The sequence below is a fragment of the Perognathus longimembris genome, chromosome 27 (assembly GCF_023159225.1).
Source record: "Perognathus longimembris pacificus isolate PPM17 chromosome 27, ASM2315922v1, whole genome shotgun sequence".
NCBI lineage: Eukaryota > Metazoa > Chordata > Mammalia > Rodentia > Heteromyidae > Perognathus > Perognathus longimembris.
The window spans coordinates 945,504-968,400 of record NC_063187.1 but is presented as its reverse complement, the minus strand read 5'-3'; the positions used below and the strand labels follow the sequence as shown (position 1 = coordinate 968,400).

Below are 22,897 nucleotides of genomic sequence, written 5' to 3'. Positions count from 1 at the left end.
TTTTTTTTTTTTTGCCAGTCCTGGGCCTTGAACTCAGGGCCTGAGCACTGTCCCTGACTTCTTTTTGCTCAAGGCTAGCACTCTATCACTTGAGCCACAGTGCCACTTCTGGCCGTTTTCTATATATGTGGTGCTGGGGAATTGAACCCAGGGCTTAATGTATATGAGGCAAGCACTCTTGCCACTAGGCCATATTCCTAACCCTTGAGTTTTTTCTTAAAGATGCCTAAAAGGTGTAGGACATTTTATTAATTAACCCTATGAATACTACTATTAGTACTGTTAATACTACTGTTAATTAGTAGTACGTTTTATTAAGTAAAGTGGGATCATGGTTCCTTAAGGTGTTTATGAAGCTTGTTACTTGTTTAAGTTATTTAAATCCTTTAAAAATTATTTTTTAAGTTGTACAAAGTGGTTTCAGTGCAGTATGTCAGAGTGTGAGGATGATGCCTCTTGGTTCATGTCACCCCTTCCATCTTTCTCCCCCATTCCTCCCCACCCCTCTTCAAGGTTCCTAGGTATTTGTATGTCTTTTAAGCATGTCCTCATACCAGTTTGAGGAAATTGTATATATATGTGCAAGTGTGTCCCGAGGCTTGAACTCAGCGCCTGGGCGCCATTTCTGAGCTCCTCAGCTCAAGCTGGTGCTCTACCACTTGAGCCACAGCTCCACTTCCGGGCTTCTAGTGGTTCATTGGATATCAGCATTTCACAAACTTTCCTGCCCGGGCTGGCTTTGAACCGTGATCCTCAGATCTCAGCCTCCTGTGTAGCTGGGATGACAGGCGTGAGCCACTGGTGCCCAGCTTGCTTCATCACTTTTGTACTTGGTGCATCCTGAGAGCAGTGTGTGCCCTCAGGAAGCACTGTGCACTCACTGGCAGTACTCATCCATTGGTCTTCTCAGATTGACGATACGGACGCCATGGAAGATGTTCACTCTCTCCTCACTGACGTCCCTCCGCCTGCAGGTGAGTAAAGAAACAGCCTGAGTAAAAACACCAGCCTCTTAGTCATCGCCGTGACCTAATCACCTCCATGGCTTGCCTTGCTACCTCAAGACAGAGAATACCTTCCTTGAAAATACGTACGAACCAGGCTGTGGCTCAGGTGGTAGAGCACTTGCCTAGCATGCGTGAGGTCCTAAGTTCAATCCCCGGTACTGCCCCTTAAGTGGAAATGATTTTAAGTCCTATGTATTTATATGTGGAAATAAACTACCTGTAATTTGTTAGAATGGTTTAAAGTCCACTGAATCTTCAGAGTTTTGGGGGGAAAATAATGAACACGTTTTGGAATTTGATTTTCCGGTAATAATTGAAGAATGTTCTTTTTCATCCTAAAATTGATGAAGTGTTACATCCTGTATTTCTTGGCCATTTGTTTTGGCAGGCTTTTATAGTTGCAACACAGAAATTATGCCTGGTATAAATAATTGGACCTCAGAAATACAGGTAAGCCTTATATTGATTTTAAGTTAATTTAGTTAGCTTTCCATCCAAGTTCATATTTTGTTTTTTGACAACCAAATGGCAATTTAAAAGTATCCTTTTTCTAGCCATGCGCAGGTGCCACGCATACATATACACTATACATAAACACTATCTTTTCCCTACCACATCAGTTCCTACTGTCTGTTCTGGGCCAGTTTTATCAGTGTGCTAGTGTTTGTTTAAAAGCCATAAATGGCACATTGTTTTCTCTCCTGGATTTAGATGTTTACTTCGGTAAGAGTCATCAGACTGAGCAGCCTCAACCTGACAAACCAGGTGCTCAACAAGAACTTCAACGACCTGTGTGAGAACCTGCTCAAGGTGGGCGTCCATCCTCACCCACACTCTACCCAGAGGCCCCCCGGGATGGCTGGCGACTCAGCTGGGACCGTGGGGCCTGGTGCTGGTGGGTGACAATCATGACCACAATGACAAGGTTGGGGGTGATAGTGAGGATGGTGATGATGATGAGAATGACCATGACAGTGATGGTGAAGTTGATGAAGATGATGATGTGATGAAGATGGTAGTGGAGATAGAGTGATTATGATGATGGTGGTGACAGGTGACTGTGAAAGAGCACTGTCTAGAGGACAATCGTGGGAAGGGGAAGGGGAGAGGGAGAGGAAATGTAGCAACAAGTGGGAAGGTTTGAAGTAGGAGAGGAGGGGAGATTGAGGCTCTAGTAGGGAGGGGGTTGAACATGTTCACAGTCAATTGCATTGATCTGTGGAATTAGCACAGTGACATCCCCTCATGGCTAATGCATTGTAATTCACAGATCAACTGAAATTAAAAAGGAAGAATAGTAAAAGCCAAGATGATCTATTTTGTCTACAGACAAAGATAAGATATTACAATATCTTAAATAGCTGCAGGCTACTATTTTTTTTTTTGGTTGGTCCTGAGTTTCTGTCTGTGAGTTTCTGTCACTCAAGACTAGTGCTCTACCACTTGAACCACAGCACCACTTCCGGTTTTCTGATGGTTCATTGGAGATAAAAGTTTCCTGGACTTTCCTGCCCAGGCTGGGTTTGAACTGTGGTCCTCAGATCTCAGCCTCCTGAGTAGCTGGGATTACAGGCAGCTTTTGTAAATTTTGTAATGAAATAAAGTAACCTTAACCCTTTTTACCTTGCAGAGCCTGTATTTTAAACTCCGGTCTATGATTCCGTGTTGCCTTTGTCATGTGAATTTTACAGTATCGCTGCCTGAAGATGAGTTAATTCAGGTAATTATGACTCAGTCCATTATTAGAAGTTCTTAGCTTTGCTTTTTCTGCGTGTCTTAGTATTAGAACTTGTCATATCGGGAACTTGAGCATGTCTTACCTCAGTGTAGCTTAAAACAAATAATAGTGTCAACTAGGCCATTTCTTCATCTTTCTTTCTTTCTTTTTTTTAAATTGTCAGTTGTGGGACTTGAACTCAGTGTCTAGTCAATGTTTCCAAGCTGTTTGTGCTCAAGGCTAGTGCTGTACCACTTTGAGCCACAGCTCCACTTCTGATCTTTTTTATTCTTTTTTTATTAATTAAATTTTGTTGACAAGGTGTTGTGCAAAAGGGGTACAGTTACATAATAAGGCAGTGAGTACATTTCTTGTGATATCTTACACCCTTGTTTTTTTTTCCCTTCCCTAGATCAGGTAGACATATATACAATACCCAGTGTACCAAAATCATATACAGTAACCATGTAGCTTAAGCCAAAGGAGATTCACCTAGAACTTTAAATGAAACGTCAACAATAGAATCCTCCTGTGTCCTTCTCTTGGACTTGCTTTTGCTTATCCTTGTCTTATATGATCATATGTACATAGCTGTTGAGCTATTGTGACCCACTGATAGGTCTAGAATAGACCTTTTATGTTTAGTAGTTGTTTGGTTTTAGATACATAATGTAAAGTCGCTGACCGAAACCTGTGGAAATACCATTTGAAAAGAAGTTTTCTGTTTCGCAGACCTGGTCTCTACTGGCCCCCCTCCCCCCACCATAACAGTCATATATCAAGTAGACCATGCCCCTTTGTTCTCTTCCACTTCTGAGTTTTTTTTTTTTTGTTTTTGTTTTTTTTTTGGCCAGTCCTGGGCCTTGAACTCAGGGCCTGAGCACTGTCCCTGGCTTCTTCCCGCTCAAGGCTAGCACTCTGCCACTTGAGCCACAGCGCCGCTTCTGGCCGTTTTCTGTATATGTGGTGCTGGGGAATCGAACCTAGGGCCTTGGGTATACCGAGGCAGGCACTCTTGCCACTAGGCTATATCCCCAGCCCCTCCACTTCTGAGTTTTGAGTGGTTCATTGGAGACAAGAGTCTCACGGACTTTCCTGCCCAGTCTGGCTTTGAACTGTGATTCTCAAATCTCAGCCTCCTGAATAACTGGAATGACAGGCATGAGCGATCTGTGCCCAGTACCTTCATCTTTCTGAACTCAGATTATCTGGAGATGAGTTCACGCGTTTCTTTAGTTCTGACTCATGCACTATGTGATATGAGGCTGATCATGTAGTCTTACCACTCTCCATTCATTCATCTACTTATTCATTTATTTATTTGTATCTTACCAGTCTCCAGTTATTTATTATTGATATCTTACCAATCTCCATTTATTTATTTGTTTGTTTATTACCACTCCATTGATGGATTGTGCTGGTCCTGGGACTTGAACTCAGGGCCTGCGCATTGTCCTAAGCTTTTTTGATTGAGGCCACTGTTCCACTTTGGGCTTTTTTGGTGGTTCATTGGGTATTAGAGTCTCACATACTTTTCTGCTTGGGCTGTCCTTGAACCTCAATCCTCACATCTCAGTCTCCTGAGAGATTACAGGCATGAGCCACCAGCACTGTGCTGGTCTCCAGGTTTTAGCCAAGGGCTTATGCTCTCTCTGGAGTTATCCAGCACAAGCAGAATTCCTGCTCAGGAGTGGACTCAGATTTGTAAGGCACATTTCCCCATTGTTCCCTTACTAATCTGTGGTGTGTGGAACTGCAGGTCACTGTCACAGCGGTCGCAATCACGTTTGACAAGAACCAGGCTTTACAGACCACAAACACCCAAGCTGAAAAGTCACTTCAGAGAGGTAAGCCTGGGGCTGGGAAGGTGGCTCAGTGGTAGAGTGCTTGCCTAGCATGCATAAAGCCCTGGGTTCAATTCCTCAGCACCACATAACAGAAAAAGCCAGAAGTGGTGCTGTGGCTCAAGTGGTAGAGCACTAGCCTTGAACTGAGCAAAAGAAGCCTAGGGACAGTGCTCAGGCCCTGAGTTCAAGTTCCAGGACTGGCAAAAAGGTACACCTTCAATGGGTCAGAGACCATATATTTGTCTATAGTCAAGTTCCATGTTAAATCAAGATGACAAGTGCGTATTTTCCACTTAATTTCCTGGTCCTCTTTATAGAGGTAGTTGTGGACATGCCTAAGTCACACATGCCAGAAAGATGAAAATCTGGCATTAAATTAAGTATTTAAAATGTGGCAATTTTGGCTGTTCTTCACCATCCTGGTGGTGGCAACAGACTCTGTGTACAGCTAAATAAAAGACTCCTACCCCTAAAAAAACAAAGTGGCATTTTCTGTCACATTTAGGGGTAATTACTAGGTAGTCAGCTAAGTGATTGACTAGTTTTCCATAGAGAATATTGCTGGGTTTTTTGTTAGTTTGTTTTGGTCATTCTTGGGGCTTGAACTCTGGGCCTGGGCACTATCCCTGAGCTCTTCTGCTCAAGGCTGGTGCTCTACCACTTGAGCCACAGCGCCACTTCTGGTTTTCTGGTGGTTCATTGAAAATAAGAGTCTCACGGACTTTCCTGCCCTGGCTGGTTTTGAACTGCGATCCTCAGATCCCATCCTCCTGAGTAGCTGGGATGACAGGCGTGAGCCACCAGTGCTCAGTGAATATTACTGTTTTGACAGATTATGGCACATTCATTTTGCAGTAATTTCTTTTTCTTTTCTGTTTTGTTTTGTTTTGTTTTTTGGTGCTGGTCCTGGGGCTTGAACTTAGGGCTTGGGCACTATCTCTGGCTTTTTTTTTTTTTTTTTTGCTCAAGGCTCATCCTCTGTCACTTGAACCAAACCTCCACTCTGGAGATTTTTTGGGTGCTTAGTTAGAGGTAAGAGTCTCACAGACTTTTCTGCGTGGGGCTGGCTTCATCGTGTCATCAGATCTCAGTCTCCTGAGTACCTAGGATTATAGGCGTGAGCCGCCAGTGCCTGGCAATCTAGGGGCTTCTATACCCTAAAATCAGATGCAGACTTACTGATGCAGTCTTGGAAATTGTTAGGAAAATTCCTTTCATATTCAAGAAATCCTTAGAGATGTCCTTAAATGCAGTAAAATTTGGGAAACCCCATTCTTAACACATTCAAAGAGAATCCTAATGATTTGAAGCTGCAAAATTAAACAACACGAAGGGGTTGGGGTCCACTACTTGTTAAAGTGGAAGGAACTTCCTGACTAACTGAACTATTCGTGATTCAACATTTTAAGGTTGAGATTTCATTCTTCCTGTATGACATTGGAGATCTGAGCATTGAGTGGCTGTCAGATAGATACTGTATTATGTGGTTATATGCTCAGTTATTTATCAAAGAAGAGAGATAATACACTGTTTAAAAATTATTGCTAGGGGCTGGGAATATGGCTTAGTGGTAAAGTGCTTGCCTTGCATGCATGAAGCCCTAGGTTCAATTCCTCAGCACCACATAAACAGAAAAAGCCGGAAGTGGTGCTGTGGCTCAAGTGGTAGAGCGCTAGCCTTGAGCAAAAGAAGTTCAAGGTCAGTGCCCAGGCCCTGAGTTCAAGCCCCAGGACTGGCACCAAAAAAAAAAAAAAAATTACTGCCTGCTGGGTGCCAGTGGCTTGCATAATCCTAGCTACTCAAGAGGCTGAGATCTGAGGATCATAGTTCCGTGAGACTCTTATCTCCAATTAACACTGATGACAGAAGCGGAATTGTGGCTCAAGTGGTAAAGAGCTAGGTTTAAGGGACAGCACCCAAGCCTTGAGTTCAAGCTCTATGCTGGCACACACCCACAAATTATAGAAACTTATGGGTACAAAAGTATAGGGTAGGAGCTGGGAATATCGCCTAGTGGTAAAGTGCTCGCCTTGTATACATGAAGCCCTGGGTTCGATTCCTCCGCACCACGTATATAGAAAAAGCCAGAAGTGGCGCTGTGGCTCAAGAGGTAGAATGCTAGCCTTGAGCAGAAAAAAGCCAGGGACAGTGCTCAGGCCCTGAGTCCATGCCCCAGGACTGTCAACAAAAACAAAAACAAAACAAAAGTATAGGGTAATAATAATTATTATTATGGAGAGCTTCCTATTAATCTTTTAGGTTGTACTTCTCTCTGTATTGTGCAAAGGAAGGTCCTGGGGAAGGACAGAAATTGCTAGAATAAATTGAGGTGAAGGAGAAGAAATATACGCACGCATGACTATACACATACACACACAAGTTATCACAGATCATTTAAAATTTTTTTTTGGCCAGTCCTGGGGCTTGGACTCAGGGCCTGAGCACTGTCCCTGACTCCTTTTTGCTCAAGGCTAGCACTCTGCCTCTTGAGCCACAGCGCCACTTCTGGCCATTTTCTGCATATGTGGTGCTGGGGAATTGAACCCAGGGCCTCATGTATACGAGACAAGCACTCTTGCCACTAGGCCATATCCCCAGCCCCATTTAAAATTTTTATTATTTATTTTTTTGTACCAGGACTGGAGCCTGAACTCAGGTCCTTGAGCTGAGCTCTAACTTGGTTTTTTTTTTTTTTTTTTTCCTGCTCAAGACTGGCACTCTACCACTTGAGCCACAGTGCCATGTCCAGCTTTTTGGTGGTTCATTGGTGGTAAGAGTCTCACAGATTTTCCTGCCTGGGGCTGCTTTGAACCACAATCCTCAGATCCCAGCCTCCTGAGTTGTTGGGATGACAGGCGTGAGCCACCAGACCCGGCGGCTACTTTATCACATTTTGTTAACAGTTGTGGTCACTCACTGCCTGGCATCTTTTGTCTCCCCAGCCTCTTCAGATAATGAAGAACTTTTGCAGTTTCCGCTGGAGCTGTGTTCAGATTCTCTTCCCTCCCATTCGTTTCCGACAGTCAAAGGTGAGTAGAGTCGCAGGGCGAAGGGCCTGCTCTCCTCGTCTTTTTGCCTCTGCATTGTAGACAATGTGCTGTGCTCCAAGGGGAAGATTTATCTCCAGCCCTTCCTTGTGTATTTGTCCATGTTCATAAATGAGAGGAAGTTAAGTTCTTGCTTTGATTTCTCCAGAAATGTCACCATCAATCATGAAGGTACTCTGCCACGCGCCATTCCATTCTCATACCTCAGATGGATTCAAGTTTGCTTTATGGAAATTTGGGGGGTCTTCTAATGCAATGGGTTCATACAGTGTTTGGGAAGTGTTTTCCAGCATTAATCTTTCAAGAATTGTTTTGATTTTTGTAGGACCCACTCCCTCCCCCAGATGCTGTTTCTTTGTTTGTTTTTTTGAGTGTGTGTTTGTGTCAGTACTGGAGCTTGAACTCAGGGCCTGGCTATTTATCTCTGAGCTTTCTCACTAAAGGTGAGTGCTCTACCACTTGAGCCACAGCTCCACTTCTGGCATTTTGCTGGTTTATTGCAGACAAGAGTCTCACGGACTTTCCTCCCCAGGCTGGCTTCAAACGTTGATCCTCAGATCTCAGCCTCCTGGTAGCCGGGATTACAGGTGTGAGCACCAGTGCTAGGCACAGATGGAAGGGATTGGGGAAGGTTGTGGGACAATTCCAGGATTGGCCTGTTTTTTTTTTTGTGTGTGTCCTTTTTAGGATCAAAGAACATAGGTATTTATAAGCCACTCCCATTTTGTCAAATGTGAAGTAAATTACCCCTTAATTTAATAGCAGTACATCTGTTCTAGTCTGTATAGTCTGGAGGAAAGTAGAAAGTGTGAGGGTTTTTTTTTTTGTTGTTTCTATTTCTCCTCTGATTTCAGGGTTATTTTCATTATATAATTTTTTCAAAACTCTGATACCTCATATTATGAGAATTCAGAAAGCGTAGTTTATGTTTCTTTTCCTAAAGTTTTTAATCTGAGAAGCAATGCATTTGTTATTTAAGAATAAAAGCAGCTACTCTAATTTTTATGGGTTACGATACTGGTAAAATGATTGTTTCTGGTTGTTAATTATTTTATCTGATACCAGTTTGCATATAAAGCAGAATCATTTTATGTTTATCAGTAGGTTCTTTATCAGTCTAGGTGAGGAAGTTTGTTTTGTCATTTAAAGGTGAAAAGACAGACTCTGGCATACTCTGGTTTTCCTTACCTGCTAACTTCAGTCATCTTTCCATTTTAGTTACCAGAATTATAAAGAATAAGTAGAGCTGGGTGCTGGTGGCTCCTACCGGTATACCTAGCTACTCAGGAGGCTAAGATCTGAGTATCACAGTTCAAAGCCAGCCTGAGCAGGAAGGTGTCCGAGACTTGTATCTCCAGCGAACCACTAGAAAACCAGATGTGGTGCTGTGGCTCAAAATGATAGAGTGCTAATCTTGAGCAAAAGAAGCCCAGGGACAGCACCCAGGCTAGAGTTCAAGTCCCATGACTAAGAAAAAAAAAGAGAGAATGAAATAAAGAATTAAATAAGAGCTAAATAGAGACTCTTGTAAGTGCCTCAACTTTCTTAAACAAATAGTAGGGAAAAAGCAAATTCAAAGCTTAGCTGAGTTCAGATGTCTGAATCATACATGTAATTTCTAGAACAGAAAATGTAAACCTTCCTCACTAAATAACTATTAGAAAGGTAGCTTCCTTATATAGAAACCTGTATTGGTGCAGGATTCCTTCCAACTCACTTTTTGTTGGTGGGGAGGGAGTAGTTTGCTTTTTTGGTAGAATTGAAAATCACGTTTAAGGGCCATTAATCTTTACTATAAACAAGAGCAAGAGAAGCACCCTAGAATCCAACCAACAATGATATTTCTCAAGTTGGGGTCTTTATTGGCTGAAGTTTACTATTTGTTAATGATTACAGAGAAGCAGTAAATTTGCTGTCTGTACCAAAAGCTTTCAAAGGTAATTTATGGCTAATGATTATGTGGTCATTAGTATAAAATGTTTTTGTTTGATTGTGTTTTGTGCCAATCCTGGTGCTTGAACCCGTGGTTCTTTGGAGATAGGAGTGCCACAGACTTTCCTGCCCAGGCTGGCTTCGAACTGTGATCCTCAGATCTCAGCCTCTTGAGTAGCTAGGATTATAGGCTTACACCACCAGTGCCAGTTAAAATGGTTTTTTGTGAGCTAAAGAACAAGGTGAGAAATATTTGAGTAGACTTAGGACAGTACCTAAAAAAATCTCTTTGCCGTGGCTGACAGCCTCTAGAAGTGCGCAGATAGAGTGGGCTTACTAGCCTTGTAGTGGAGATGGTGTGAGAACTTGGGCTGGTTTCTCAGTCTCTCCGCCTCAGTTTCTCCTGTGTAGATTCTTACAAGGTTAGGCTTCCTGTTAAGCCTTTAAAATTGTGCAATTCCCTGAGTTCTCTATTTTGTATTTCTTTAATTATTCCCACATGCCTGTGACTTAGACAACTAGTACCTAGAATCTTTAAATCATTGAAGCTAGTAGCTTTTAAACACTGATCCTCCAAACCACAGCAGGTTTGCAGAAGTGCAGAGAGTGGGGGTAGGGACCCCAGGAGGGAGGTAAGGGGAGAGGCCAGGTCTCTGGGTCCTCCTCCCCAACTCAGAGTAGCCTTAATGGAGTTTGTCTCATCATTTTTCTATGTATTATTTGAAGAAAGAACTTCATACTTTTGAAAATTATGGAATTCGATAATGCCACTTTCATCATCATCATCATCATCGTCATCATCATCATCATCAATAGTCACCCACCTGTAAAACTCACACTCAGTCCTCAGCTGCATCCTTGGTGCTTTCCCTCCAGTGTTGCACTGAAAATGATCAGCAGATCGTGAGAAGCCAGCGTGGCTGTACTGTGTCCAGAGTGCTCGTGTGGTTTGGTGCATTGTTATAAATAGGCTTTCCAGGAACCACTAGAGTCACTACAGACACGAAATAAATAATTGTCTTGGCGCCATCAGCCAGAAATCTGGCCAGCAAGTACACCCAGCAGGCAGGCCGCTCCCCTATTTATACCTAATGCAGCAGGCCCCTCCCCTCTTCTGATTGGCTGAGCACAGGTTCACAATCTGCTCGTGATTGGCTAGTGGGAATAGCCATATTTACATAGTTATTCCTAAGACAGCAGGCCCCAGCCCTCTGCTCGCATTGGCTGAGCTCATAATTGGTGAGTGTGAATAGAGTAAGATGTGTTTACATAAGCTAATTTTGAAATAAGATTAACAGTTCCCAAGTTATCTCAAAATACACGTGCACCTTCTGGTGTTTCTTGAACAAACTGGGTTTTTGAAACCACTTTACGACAAAACCTTTCATTTCAAAAACCTCTTATCCCAAAGCAGGTCTCTTTTCATTAACAAGAGTCAATCCAGGGCTGGGAATATGGCCTAGTGGTAAAGTTCTTGTCTCATATACATGAAGCCTTGGGTTTGATTCCTCAGTACCACATATATAGAAAAAGCCAGAAGTGGTGCTGTGGCTCAAGTGGCAGAGTGCAAAAAGAAGCCAGGGACAGTGTTCAGGCCCTGAGTTCAAGCCCCAGGACTGGCACACACACACAAAAAAAGTCAATCCACCAAGCCAATGCAGGAACTTTCAAGCAACACACTTCCACAGAGAGGACAGTTTTTCTCAAACACATTGTGGTAGTGTCCTCACATCCTTCCTAATATCGTCTATGTTCTTGGGTCTTTTCAGAAAGTGGGCTAAGTATGTCTTAAAATGTTACCTGAAAGGCCTTTGGGCGATTTGAGAGCAAGATGAGTTTTTAAAAAGGTCTGAAAGATGTGGTTCTTTTTGTTTGTTTTGGTGCCAGTCTTGGACTTGAACTCAGATCCTGAACACTGTCCCTTAGCTTTTTCACTCAGTGCTAGTGCTCTTGAACCACAGTTCTACTTCTAGCTTTTTGGTGTTTAATTGGAAATAAGCATCTCCCAGACTCTCCTGCTGGCTCTGGTTTTGAGCTGCAATACTCAAATCTCAGCCCTCTGAGTAGCTGAGATTATAGGCGTGAGCCACCAACATGGACTTAGTGCCAGAACTTCATCATGTGCATGGAAAATGTTCAGTTGAAAGAAATGTGTAGGAATTTCAGCTTAGCAGTGAAGAGAGAGAAGGCAGGAAAGAAAGGTGGGAGTGTTAGAGTACCGGGACGTGGCCTGTTTTCTTGCATACATCACGGAGCCAATCAAGTTGCAGTACAGCTCTCATGTTTTGTCAAGTTGGTTACATATACTGGTAGCTGTTTTCTTTCTTAAGGCATACTAAGGAGCTTGAAATTGAGTTTGCTTTCCTGTTCGTAATAGAAGCAGGATGATTTGCTGAAAAGGTTTTATCTCCTTTGATGTTGATAGAGGATATTTCAAGAACTAAGCTTTAGCGAGGCTTAGTGGCTCAGGTCTGTCATCTTAGTGACTCAGGAGGCTGAGATCTGAGGATTGAAGTTCAAAGCCAGCCCTGGCAGGAAAGTCCATGAGACTCTGATCTCCAGTGAGCCACCAGAAAGCCAGGTGGTGGCTCAAGTGGTAGAACTTAAACGGTAAATCTCAGGGACACCCTCCAGGCTCTGAGTTCAAGCCCTAGGACTGGCACCAAGTAAATAAGAACTAAGCATAACAAAAGAACTATGCATCATCTGTTAAGAATTCTCTTTGGGGCTGGGGATATAGCCTAGTGGCAAGAGTGCCTGCCTCGGATACACGAGGCCCTAGGTTCGATTCCCCAGCACCACATATACAGAAAATGGCCAGAAGCGGCGCTGTGGTTCAAGCGGCAGAGTGCTAGCCTTGAGCGGGAAGAAGCCAGGGACAGTGCTCAGGCCCTGAGTCCAAGGCCCAGGACTGGCAAAAAAAAAAAAAAAAAAAAAGAATTCTATCTTTGACACATAGCTGAGACTTGAGTTCTGTTTCTGGTAGTGGAAATGCATAAAAGTCCTGACCAAATGATGCTTAATTCGGGGTGCTGTCCCAGCTTCCCGGCCCTGAATTGTCCATCCACGATTAGTTTGTGCCTGCCATCCTTGGCTGTATTTGATTCTGTGTTTCACCGTCATGCCTGGTTAGAGCACTGGCTCGCCTTATGGCTGATTAGGCGTTACCTTGCTCATGACCTTGATGTATTTTTTTCTTTGTTTTACATTCGGGATGTTGGATGGTGCTGAGCTCCAGTAACTTCTTAAGAGATACCGTCACACGTGGGGTCACCAGACCCCCAGGGGACGAGGGTGAGAAAGCCTGGTGTGGTCTCAGGGTCCCTGGTCTTGTGTGGCTATGGTAGCCATGGCAACCCGCCCACATTTCGGATCACGTTCATCTTGTCTGTGCCTCAGCTTTGCGTTCGTGCCTTACCCTTTGCTGAAATAATGTGTATATTCATATGTACCAATAGTTTAAAATTTTCCATGTCTCACTAAGCTGGTTTAGTGGCTCACACCTGTCATCACACCTGTCATCCTAGTGACTCGGGAGGCTGAGATCTGAGGATCGCAGTTCAAAGCCAGCCTGGGGTAGGGAAGTCTGTGAGACTCTTATCTCCGATGAACCACCAGAAAACCGGAAATGGCGCTGTGACTCAAGTGGTAGAGAAATAGCCGTTAGCAAAAGAGCTCAGGAACAGCGCCCAGGCCCTGAGTTCAAGCCCCACAACCGACAAAAAACAAACAAAAATGAGTTTTATTAGAACACTTAAGGTTTTAAAAATGATTTTTCCTTTACTAGTGTAGAACCCGGGCACTTTCTCCACCATGAGCCATACCCCCTGGCCACCCTTTTATTTCTCTATTACTTTGCCCAATCTGGCCTCAAGTTCACAATCCTCCTGCCTCTGCCTCCTGAGTTTCCGGGATTCCACGTGTGCGCTACCATGCCCTACCAACAATTCAGGTTTTATGTCCTGTTGACTCAAAACCACAGCCCTGTTTGTGTTCTTTTAAAAAATACTGTAAAGCCAGGCACAGGTGGCTCCCATCTGTCATCCTACCTTTTTAGGAGGCTGAGATTTGAGGATTGAGGTTTGAAGCCAGCAGGAAGAGGAAAGTCTATGCGATTGTTATTTCCAGTTAAGCACCCAAAAGCCAGACATGGAGCTGTGGTTCAAGTGGTAGAGCAAGAAAGCCAGAGACAGAGCCTAGGCCCCGAGTTCAAGGCCCCAGGACCAGCACACACCAAAAATACTGTAGACTTTTGTCATAATGATCACAATAAATACTCCCAATGCTGTTCATGTTACCAGAGGCCCAAAACAGAGCAGACTTTGATGGGAGAGGGAGGCGTGAAAGGGAGTTCCAATCAGCAGATTCCAGTGGTCACCATGGGGTGGGCGCTCATCTTCTTCCCCCAACCTCCATTATTAGGGGTTCAGATCAGCCCCAGGGCAAACCTAGAGAGGTTACAGCTGGGGCATATGGCAGGGAGCAGATGACCAAATGGCAGGAAGCGCTTGCACAGTTTCTGTGAGGAAATCACTTATAAAATATATAAACAGGCTGGGAATGTGGCTTAGTGGTAGAGCGCTTGCCTAGCACGCATGAAGCCCTGGGTTCAATTCCTCAGTACACATTACATAGAAAAGGCCAGAAGTGTGGTTCAAGTGGTAGAGTGCTAGCCTTGAGCAAAAGAAGCTCAGGGATGGTGCCCAGGCCCTGAGTTCATGTCCTAGGACTGGCCCTTTCCCCACCCCCACCCCCACCCCCCAAAAAAACAAGTGAAGTTGTGGCTCAATTGGCAGAGTGTTAGCTTTGCCCCAGAAAGCTCAGGACAGTGCTCAGGCCATGAGTTCAAGGCTTAGGACTGGTGCAGTGTGCATGCACACACACATACAGAGCTTACTTAGTTCATCATTTCCTTCAACTGTCTGACTCCATGATTTTCCTGAGTTAACTGCACTGGCAACACTTTCTTTTTTCCTTTCAATTAAAAAATTCTTTGAACTTTTCCACTCATGTGGCTAGAGCTTGAACATTAAAAAAATAGGTTATGATATTTTAATAGTATGCTTAAATTTGCACTGTATCTTTGGTTGTATATTACACATGGACAATGCCCTGGGAAATCTTTCAGGAAAGCAGCAGTTGTGGTTGGGGGTTTCTCATTCTCTCTCTGGAGACCACGAAGTCTGCCACCAGAGGGCGCTGGTGAGATGGCCCATTGGGCCCAGAAGCCACTCCTGGTCACTGTGAAGTTTAAGTTGTGAACCTTATTTTTTAATCCTCCTCAGTGGTGTCCCATTCCTGTTTCACGTCACATTCTCTTCCCAATATTCGGACCCTTTTCTCTGTCTTAATTATGTTAGGAGACTTTCATATTTGCTGTTAACTAACATTTGTCACTTCTTCAGACTTTGGGACTAAAGTTTCTGAAAGTCCTTTTCTATTATCTTAAGTCTTCTTTTTCAATATATGGTAAAGATAGATAGGCAGATAGATAGATAGATGGATAGATGGATAGACTGGACTAGTTTTCATATAACCTAAATACTCAGATTTGAGTTGCTCGCATAATGACACCATACAACCTTACTCTTGGTCCCCCAGCTAGTGGAGGATGCTAAGGTATGGGAGAAGAGATGCAGGCTGGCATTTAGTATCGTCCAAGCTCATGTTGTTCCTACTGTCTCATTCCAACACCTGCAGATTGCAAACTAACTCAGGTATGCCAGATGTCCCGACAGGTGAGTTTATTTAACTGAATACCTACTCACCAAACACGCAGGGGAGTGCTAGTGAACTCACTATAGGAAGGTAATGGACCATGGGGTAGATGCCAAAACAGGACTCACTTGGAGTTGGGATTTTTTTTTCTTTGGGGGGGGGAGATTTATTAAATATTTCTTTTAAAGTTTTCTTAATTTCTAAAAATTAAAATCAAACTCTCTAGCATGATTATTTTTGAACTCAGCAATATGCAAGTTATTGTTTGGAGAAGCCAGGTACTGGTGGCTCACACCTGTCATCCTAGCTGCTCAGGAGGCTGAGAGCTGAGGATTGGGATTTGAAGTCAAGGCCAGGCAGGAAAATTCAATGAACCAGCAGAAGGCTACACGTGGAGCCGTGGCACAAGTGGCAGAGCACCAGCCTTGAGTGGAAAGGCCTAGGGAAAAGGCCCTGAACCTCGTAGTGAATAATGGGCAAGATGACTTTCCTTCCCTCTCCCCTCTTTTCTTTCTTGCTGAGGATGGAGGAAGATTTTAATAGGAGATATGTCAGGTAGTGGATTTTGAAGTATTGTTTGTATTTTTGATTTTTAAAGCAAAACTAACAGAGGGAATAATTCAATAGAAACCATGTGAATGAAAAGAGTGAAGCCAGGTGAGCAAGGTAGAGTGGCTCACGCCTGTAATCCCAGCTACCCAGAAAACTGAGAACTAAGGGTCCAGATTCCAAGCCAGCCCAGGCAGGACTTCCCTTCTCCAGTGAAGCACCAAAAAGCCGGACGTGGAGCTGTGGTTCAAGTGGTAGAGTGCCAGCCATGGGCATCAAAGCTCAATAACAATCGAAGACCTAGAGTTCTGCCCCCATGCTGATGCACATGAACACACACACACACACACACACACACACACACACACGAATGAAAAACAAGGTAAACCCAGCCTGTGATTCTTTCATTGATATTTATCTGAGACTTCCCCCCCAGAGACCACAGTCACAGCCACACACACACACACACACACACACACACACACACACACACACACACCAAAAAAACCCTGGCTCAGCCAATCAAGAACTTCATTTTGAACAACTCAGGGCCTCAAGCCTGGACCCTTCACACCTCTTCCCTCGCTTGAATAGGGTCATCCTTTTAGTTGTTTTTTTTTAAAGTCACAGTTAAATGACATCGTTGGAAAGGAGTGTTATGAGCAGTAAGAGACGTCATCCATATTTTTTCTTTGTTTTTTCTTTTTGTTTCTTCTGTGTGTGTCCCCAGCCACGTCCGTTGATTACAGTTCCTTTGCAGACAGATGCGGCAGCTGGATAGAGCTCATTAAACTGAAAGCTCAGAGCATAAGGCGTGGATCAATGAAGACAAGTAGGCGGACGCTTCTACCAGATGGCAGTGATCTCAGGGGCATATCTTGATTTCCCATGGTGAAAGCTAGTCCTGATCGCTGAGTAATGCCATTTACTTTCCGACACTGCAGGCAGGGGCTGGAGGGTGCAGCTGTAGCCGGGCTATGGGGTCACTTAGGAAGCTAGCAAAGGAAAGGCCTTGCCTTAGATGTCTCAGAACACTGTCTTGAACATTTCCTTTTTGTTTTGTTGTGAAAAAGAGTGGCTGTCGATAGTCTATCCTATGTATCGAAGAGACATTTCTGGAACCCCTGCTCTAGTCATTAGCCACAGGGGTCTGCAGGAGAGAAAGCTATTGAGACAGTTCCTAATGAACTCCTATGTTTCTGCTGTTCTCTTCACCAGTAGCCCCCTGGGGTTTGGCCATATTTGAATGAAGGAGTTTAGAGTCCATGACAAGGGAAGGAACCAGCCAGGTCTGGTCCTGAATCTTACCATACCAGCTTAATAGCTGGTTGATCTTGGGCAAATCATTTCTCTGAGCTTCACTCTCCAAATGAATTTTTTTAAATTCAAATGATAACTACATTGTTGGGTTGTTGTGCAAGTTAGCTATGTGTGTGTGTGGATGGATGGTTGGATGGATGGGTAGGTAGATAGACAGACAGATATGGATGGATAGGCAGGCCTATCCTAGATGGATAGGTGGATGGATGGACAGATGGATAGATAAGTAGATGGATAGATAAGTGGATGGATAGATAGATGGACGGATGGACAAATGGATAGGTAGATAGATGGATAGATAGATGGATTGATAGATGGGTGGACAGATGGATAGGTGGATGGGTAGATAGGTGGGTGGGTGGATGGATGGATGGATGGATGGATGGATGGATGGATGGGGGATAGAATGTCCATACTGCAGTTGTTGCATAAGTAGTAGCTGTTTTATTTTGACTTGATTTACAACTTTCAGACAGCCAAGGACATTTTGTTACGGGGCTCCGGGTTCTGGGTTGGCCCCGAGGCTTGGGGCACACAGGCTCTGGAGGCAGTTGAGGCTCTTAGGCAGGGTGGGCGCCGCCCTCGGTCGCAGGGCGCCTGCGCACTGGGGGGTGGGATGGGCGGGGCGCCTGCGCACTGGGGGCGGGCGGGGCACAGGGCGCAGGGCCGCGCTTGCCGCTCACCGCTCCGCGTGGCGTGGCGTGTCTTGTCTGTTCCTCCGCACCGACACCTTCTTTTGCAGGAATGCCATTCTCCCTCCACGCCGGCCTCCCCCGCCCCGCCCGTCCGTGTGTGTCTGCCTCGCATGGGTGCATGCCCGCCCTCGCCGCCGCGTAGCTTAGCCTGGCGGGCCGGGGAAGGTGGTCCCCGCGGCGCGGCCCGCGCCCCATTCTCTCCCCTCTCTCCTCCGAGCAGCCGCCGCGGTGGACAAGGCCAGCGCCGGGGGCGAGGGCGCCGCCCGGGCCCGGGCCCCGCCGCCCTGCCCGGGCTCCAGCGCCGGCTCCAGCGTCAGCGTGGTGAGGATGACGCCGCTCTCCTTCATCCCGGGAGCCAGGATCACCAAGTACCTGGGCATCATCAACATGTTCTTCATCCGGGAGACCACGTCCCTGCGGGAGGTGAGGGCGGCGGGCCCCTCCTCCCTTCCTGCCCCCCCCCTGCCCTTCCCTACCTCCTTCTAGCCCCCCTCCACCAGTTGAACCACAGCATTTTCTGGTGGTTCATGGGAGATGAGAGTCTCACGGACTTTCCTGCTGGGGCTGGCTTTGAACCGCCAGATCTCAGCCTCCTAAGCTGCTGGGATTATGGGCGTGAGCCCCTGGTGGCCTGGCAGTTATTTCATTAAAAAAAAAAAAAAAAAGAACATTCTGATTGCCAATTTAGAAACATAGCTAACGGGCTGGGCATGTGGCCTGGTGGTAGAGTGCTTGCCCAGCATGCACGAAGCCCTGGGTTCGATTCCTCAGCACCACATACACAGAAAAAGCTGCAAGTGGCGCTGTGGCTCAAGTGTTAGAGCGCTAGCCTTGAGCAAAAGGAAGCCTGAGTTCAGGCCCCAGGACTGGCAGAAACAAACAAAAATAACCCAAGTTTTTAAAGATTTTTCCCCATAATAAGTTTATTCTTTTATTCAGTTTGTATTTTGTGTGTCAGTTCTGGGGCTTAAGTTCAGGTCCTTGCGATCTTGTTTAACTCTAGCTCGAGGCTGGCGCTCTGCCACTTGAGCCGCAAGGCCCCTTCTGGTTTTCTGCTGGTTTGCGCGGGATGAGAGCCTCGCGGACCTTCCTGCCTGGGTTGGTCTCGAATTGCGAGCCTCAAATCAGGGATCCTGAAATCTGTCACCCGCGTGGCTCAGGTAACAGGCGTGAGCCACTGCACGTGTGCATCCCTCGCCCCATGAGTTCACTAGGTATGGGCGGGGCCCAGGTGACGTCAGGTACGGTGATTTAACGCAGGCGTGACGTGTGATGTTTCCCCCCAGGAAGGCGGTGTCAGCGGCTTTCTCCACGCTTTCATCGCCGAGGTTTTTGCCATGGTGCGCGCGCACGTGGCGGCGCTGGGTGGCAACGCCGTGGTATCATACATCATGAAGCAGTGCGTCTTCATGGAGAACCCCAACAAGAACCAGGTGAGCCCCCCAGTGCGGTGCACCCTCGCACCAGGTGCCTGGGGCCTGCCTGTGATCCCTGCCACCCAGGTTGCCTAGACCGGAGGATCGGGGTTCAAAGCCAGCCAGGGCAGACAGATCTGAGACACCCTCATCTCCAGTTGTTCAACTGAAAGTTAGAAGTAGAGGCCTGGTTCATGTGGTAGAGCACCAGCCTTGAGCAATAAAGCTGAGCTAGAAGGAGAGATTCTGAGGCCCCACCCCAGTACGGGAGCACACACACACACACATGCACACACTCACACCTCTGACCCATAGCCTCGAGGCCTGGTCACTCTTTACCTAACTGGGAGAATTTTCTACCCTTTCCCTTTTATTTCTGGAACACTGGAAGTGTGTGGATACACTCCCACATCCCACGTGAGTGCGTGGCGTGTGAGCTTTTGCATATCGAGGGTATGGTTGCAAGTGCCAGCCACTGTGGATGGGGCACAGCGAGGGAAAGCCTCTCCCGCGGTGTTCAGCCAAGCGCTGCCTTTCCTACACACAGCCAAAGTCGGTGCTTTTGGTTTTTTCTTTTATGCTGGTCCTGGGCCTTGAACTCATGGCCTGGGTGCTGTCTTTTCACTTTTTCACTCAAGACTGATATACCCTCCCATGTAAGCCATACTTCTACGTCTGGCTTTTTGCCAGTTAAGTGCAAATAAGAGTTGTGCAAATAAGATTTATCCGCCAGGTTAGTCTTAAGCAACTTGAACCTCAGCTCTCAGCTTCCGAGTCGCTGGGATTGCAGGTGTGAGTCACCATACCTGGCTTCATTCTTTTCATTTACACTGGCTCAGTGCCTGGCCAGTCTCCATTTTTGGCAATATGTATAAAATGGCCTGGGGCTGCCCCTCCCTGCTGGATAGCGGGCGTGTGTAGCGTGTGTATCCTGTGGAGCGTTCTCTTGTCCATTCCCATTGGGTCATCTGTTTTCATCCTGGCGAATATTTTTTATCTGTATTTTTTTTTTCGGTGCCAGTTCTTTTGCTTGAACTCAGGGCCTGAGCACTGACCCTGAGCTTTTTGTGCTCAAGGTTAGCACTCTGCCCCTTGAGCCACAGCTCCATTTCCAATGCTTTAGTGGTCCATTGGAGATAAAAAGCCTCCCAGACTTTGCTGCCCGGGCTGGCTTCAAACTGTGATCCTCACAGCTCAGCCTCCTGATTAACTGGGATGACAGGTGTGAGCCGCAGCATTCTGCTTTGATCCTGGTGATTTCCGGCAGCTGCCGTCGCGTTACACATGGCCGGTCCTGCTTGTTGTCCTCCTCTAGGCGCAGTGTCTCATCAACGTGAGCGGTGACGCAGTGGTTTTCGTCCGAGAATCAGACGTGGAGGCCATGTCTGCTCAGCAGCCCCTGGCCCTGTACCAGCCATTGGGGAGCGGGCCGGAAGTCCCAACTTGAGCGCCTGTGTCTCCCTCGCAGCCCTCAGCCTCAAACTCAAGGCTTTCATGAAGCAAGAGTCCATGCCGTGTTTCTGCTCTTGGAGATGGGAGAATTTCTCATGTTGACCTTTCATTTGCCTTGTCCAGACCGCCAGGCTAGGCTCCCCTTCCATGAACTCTCAGCCTTCGGTATGGAAGTCGTTTCTAATTTATGTTGATTTTAATAAAATCGTATCTTAGAAAATGAAATGAGATGATCAGGAAATGAGGGTAGCTCATGAACAGACAAGAAGTTCACAGATCGCTGATCAGCAATCAACTTGAAAAGGAGAGAGGGAATGGAGTACCCAGGAAGCTACCGTGGGTTTTTCTTGCTGGTGTGTGTGTGTGTGTGCGTGTATGCGTGTGTGCGCGCGCGCGTGCGTGCTGGTCCTGGGGCTTGAACTCAGGGCCTTGGAGCTATCCCTGAATTTAATTTTTTATTTTTTTGTGTGTGTGCTCAAAGCTTGGCTCTGTACCACTGGAGCTACTTTCAGCTTTTTTGCTGGCTAATTAATGGGAGATAGTTTCAAGGATTTTCCTACCCAGGCTGGCTTTGAACACTGTTCCTCAGATCTCAGCCACCAGTGTCCCGCTACTGTAGGTTTCTGAATAACATTTTTCTTTTCCTTTTTTTTTTTTTTTTGGAAGGTGGGGGATGAGGAATTTGGTAAGATCTGGAAGGGGAAAATACTTCAACCATCTTTTACAAAGAAGTTAAAATTCTACAACTTCTAGCTGTAAAACATACTAATCACTGTAAAAACTTTCGTTGAAAGTATTAATATCTCCAAAAAGGGAGGGAAAAATTAATATCTGACTTCATTACCTGCCATATCTGAGTGGATCCTTAATTTGTCTCGAAGAAGCCTGGCTTCAATGGTGTGCTAGATCACCAATGAATTATACAGATGACCCAGGAGGAACAGAAAATTCTTTCCTAATAAAATTCTATTGTGCTATCAAATCAGTAGAATTTTCATCGTGTCTTAGGGAATTTAATGGTGACTTGACTGGCCAGTTGGCATAGAACTTGAAAATGTACCTTGAAGTAAATATGCTGTATAATGTTGAGTGTGTACATAGAAATATTTGGTTTGTGTCGATGCCACAGATGTGAATAAATCGTAGAATACAACATTCCCAAATAAAATGTCTTTAGAAAACTCCTGATTTTATTTTCCCCAGAACAAATTGCCCTGAGAAAGATGCTATGTCCTTGTTACCATGGGTGTCAATATTTTTCTGTATTTTGTTCATAGTTTTATTTTTTAAATAAAGCTTCTAAACAGGAATTTTCCTGTGTCTGCTCTTCCTATGTCTCAGTATTCTGAATCATTTGACATCTCTGGTCTTTCCTTCAGTCACCAAACACTGTTTTGATTGTGTGTGTGTGTGTGTGTGTGTGTGTGTGTAGCACTCTGCATATCTTGGCTCTTTTTTTTTAATTTATTAATTAAATAAAAATTTTTTGATAAGGTGTTGTGTAAAAAGGGTACAGTTACATAGTAGGGCAGTGTGTACATTTCTTGTGATATCTTACACTGTTTTTCTTTCCCTTCCCTAGGTCAGGCAGACATATATACAATACCCAATGTACCAAGAACATATACAGTAGCCACGTGGCCTACGCCAAAGAAAATTCACCTAGGACTTTAAATGTAATGTCGACATTAGACAATATGTCGACAGTAGTCTTATAAGGACGTACATACATAGCTTTTGAGCTGTTGTATTCCACTGAGAGGTCAATTTTTGACCTTTATATGTTGAGTAGTTGTTTGGTGTTAGTTACATAATGTTGTGTCGCTGACCCAATCCTGTGGGAAATACCATTTGACAAGCAGTTTTTGGTTTCACAGACCTGGTCTCTACTGTCTCTCCGTCACCCCATTTTAACAGTCATATATCAGGGAGATCATGTCCCTTTGTTTTCTGTGTTCTAGGCTTGTCTTGCTCAACATTATTTGTTCAATTTCTGACCATTTCCCTGCGAATAACAATATTTCACCATTCCTAATTGCTATGTAGTATTCCATTGTGTATAGGTACCATATTTTTTGGATCCATTCATCTGTGGAGGGGCATCTGGGTTGTTTCCATATTTTGGCTATTGTGAATTGTGCAGCGATAAACATGGAAGTACAAATGTCTTTTTTTTTTTTTTGGCCAGTCCTGGGCCT

At 45.2% G+C, this 22,897-nt stretch overlaps 1 protein-coding gene across 5 annotated transcripts in view; it reads left to right on the top strand.

Moving 5' to 3' along the window:
• C2cd5 (C2 calcium dependent domain containing 5) overlaps positions 1 to 21,085 on the top strand; it is a 74,406-nt gene extending 53,321 nt beyond the window's left edge. For 3 of the 5 annotated variants that reach the window (XM_048335148.1, XM_048335150.1, XM_048335151.1), the window contains 10 exons: positions 911 to 974; positions 1,396 to 1,457; positions 1,719 to 1,817; positions 2,638 to 2,727; positions 4,484 to 4,571; positions 7,514 to 7,600; positions 16,548 to 16,649; positions 18,053 to 18,255; positions 19,119 to 19,265; positions 20,563 to 21,085. In XM_048335148.1, the coding sequence (XP_048191105.1) occupies positions 911 to 974; positions 1,396 to 1,457; positions 1,719 to 1,817; positions 2,638 to 2,727; positions 4,484 to 4,571; positions 7,514 to 7,600; positions 16,548 to 16,649; positions 18,053 to 18,255; positions 19,119 to 19,265; positions 20,563 to 20,694 (1,074 nt within the window). In that variant the 3' untranslated portion in view covers positions 20,695 to 21,085. The remainder of the gene's footprint in view (positions 1 to 910; positions 975 to 1,395; positions 1,458 to 1,718; positions 1,818 to 2,637; positions 2,728 to 4,483; positions 4,572 to 7,513; positions 7,601 to 16,547; positions 16,650 to 18,052; positions 18,256 to 19,118; positions 19,266 to 20,562) is intronic. The other 2 variants (XM_048335149.1, XM_048335152.1) reach the window with 1 other exon arrangement.
• The last annotated feature ends 1,812 nt before the right edge of the window (positions 21,086 to 22,897 follow it).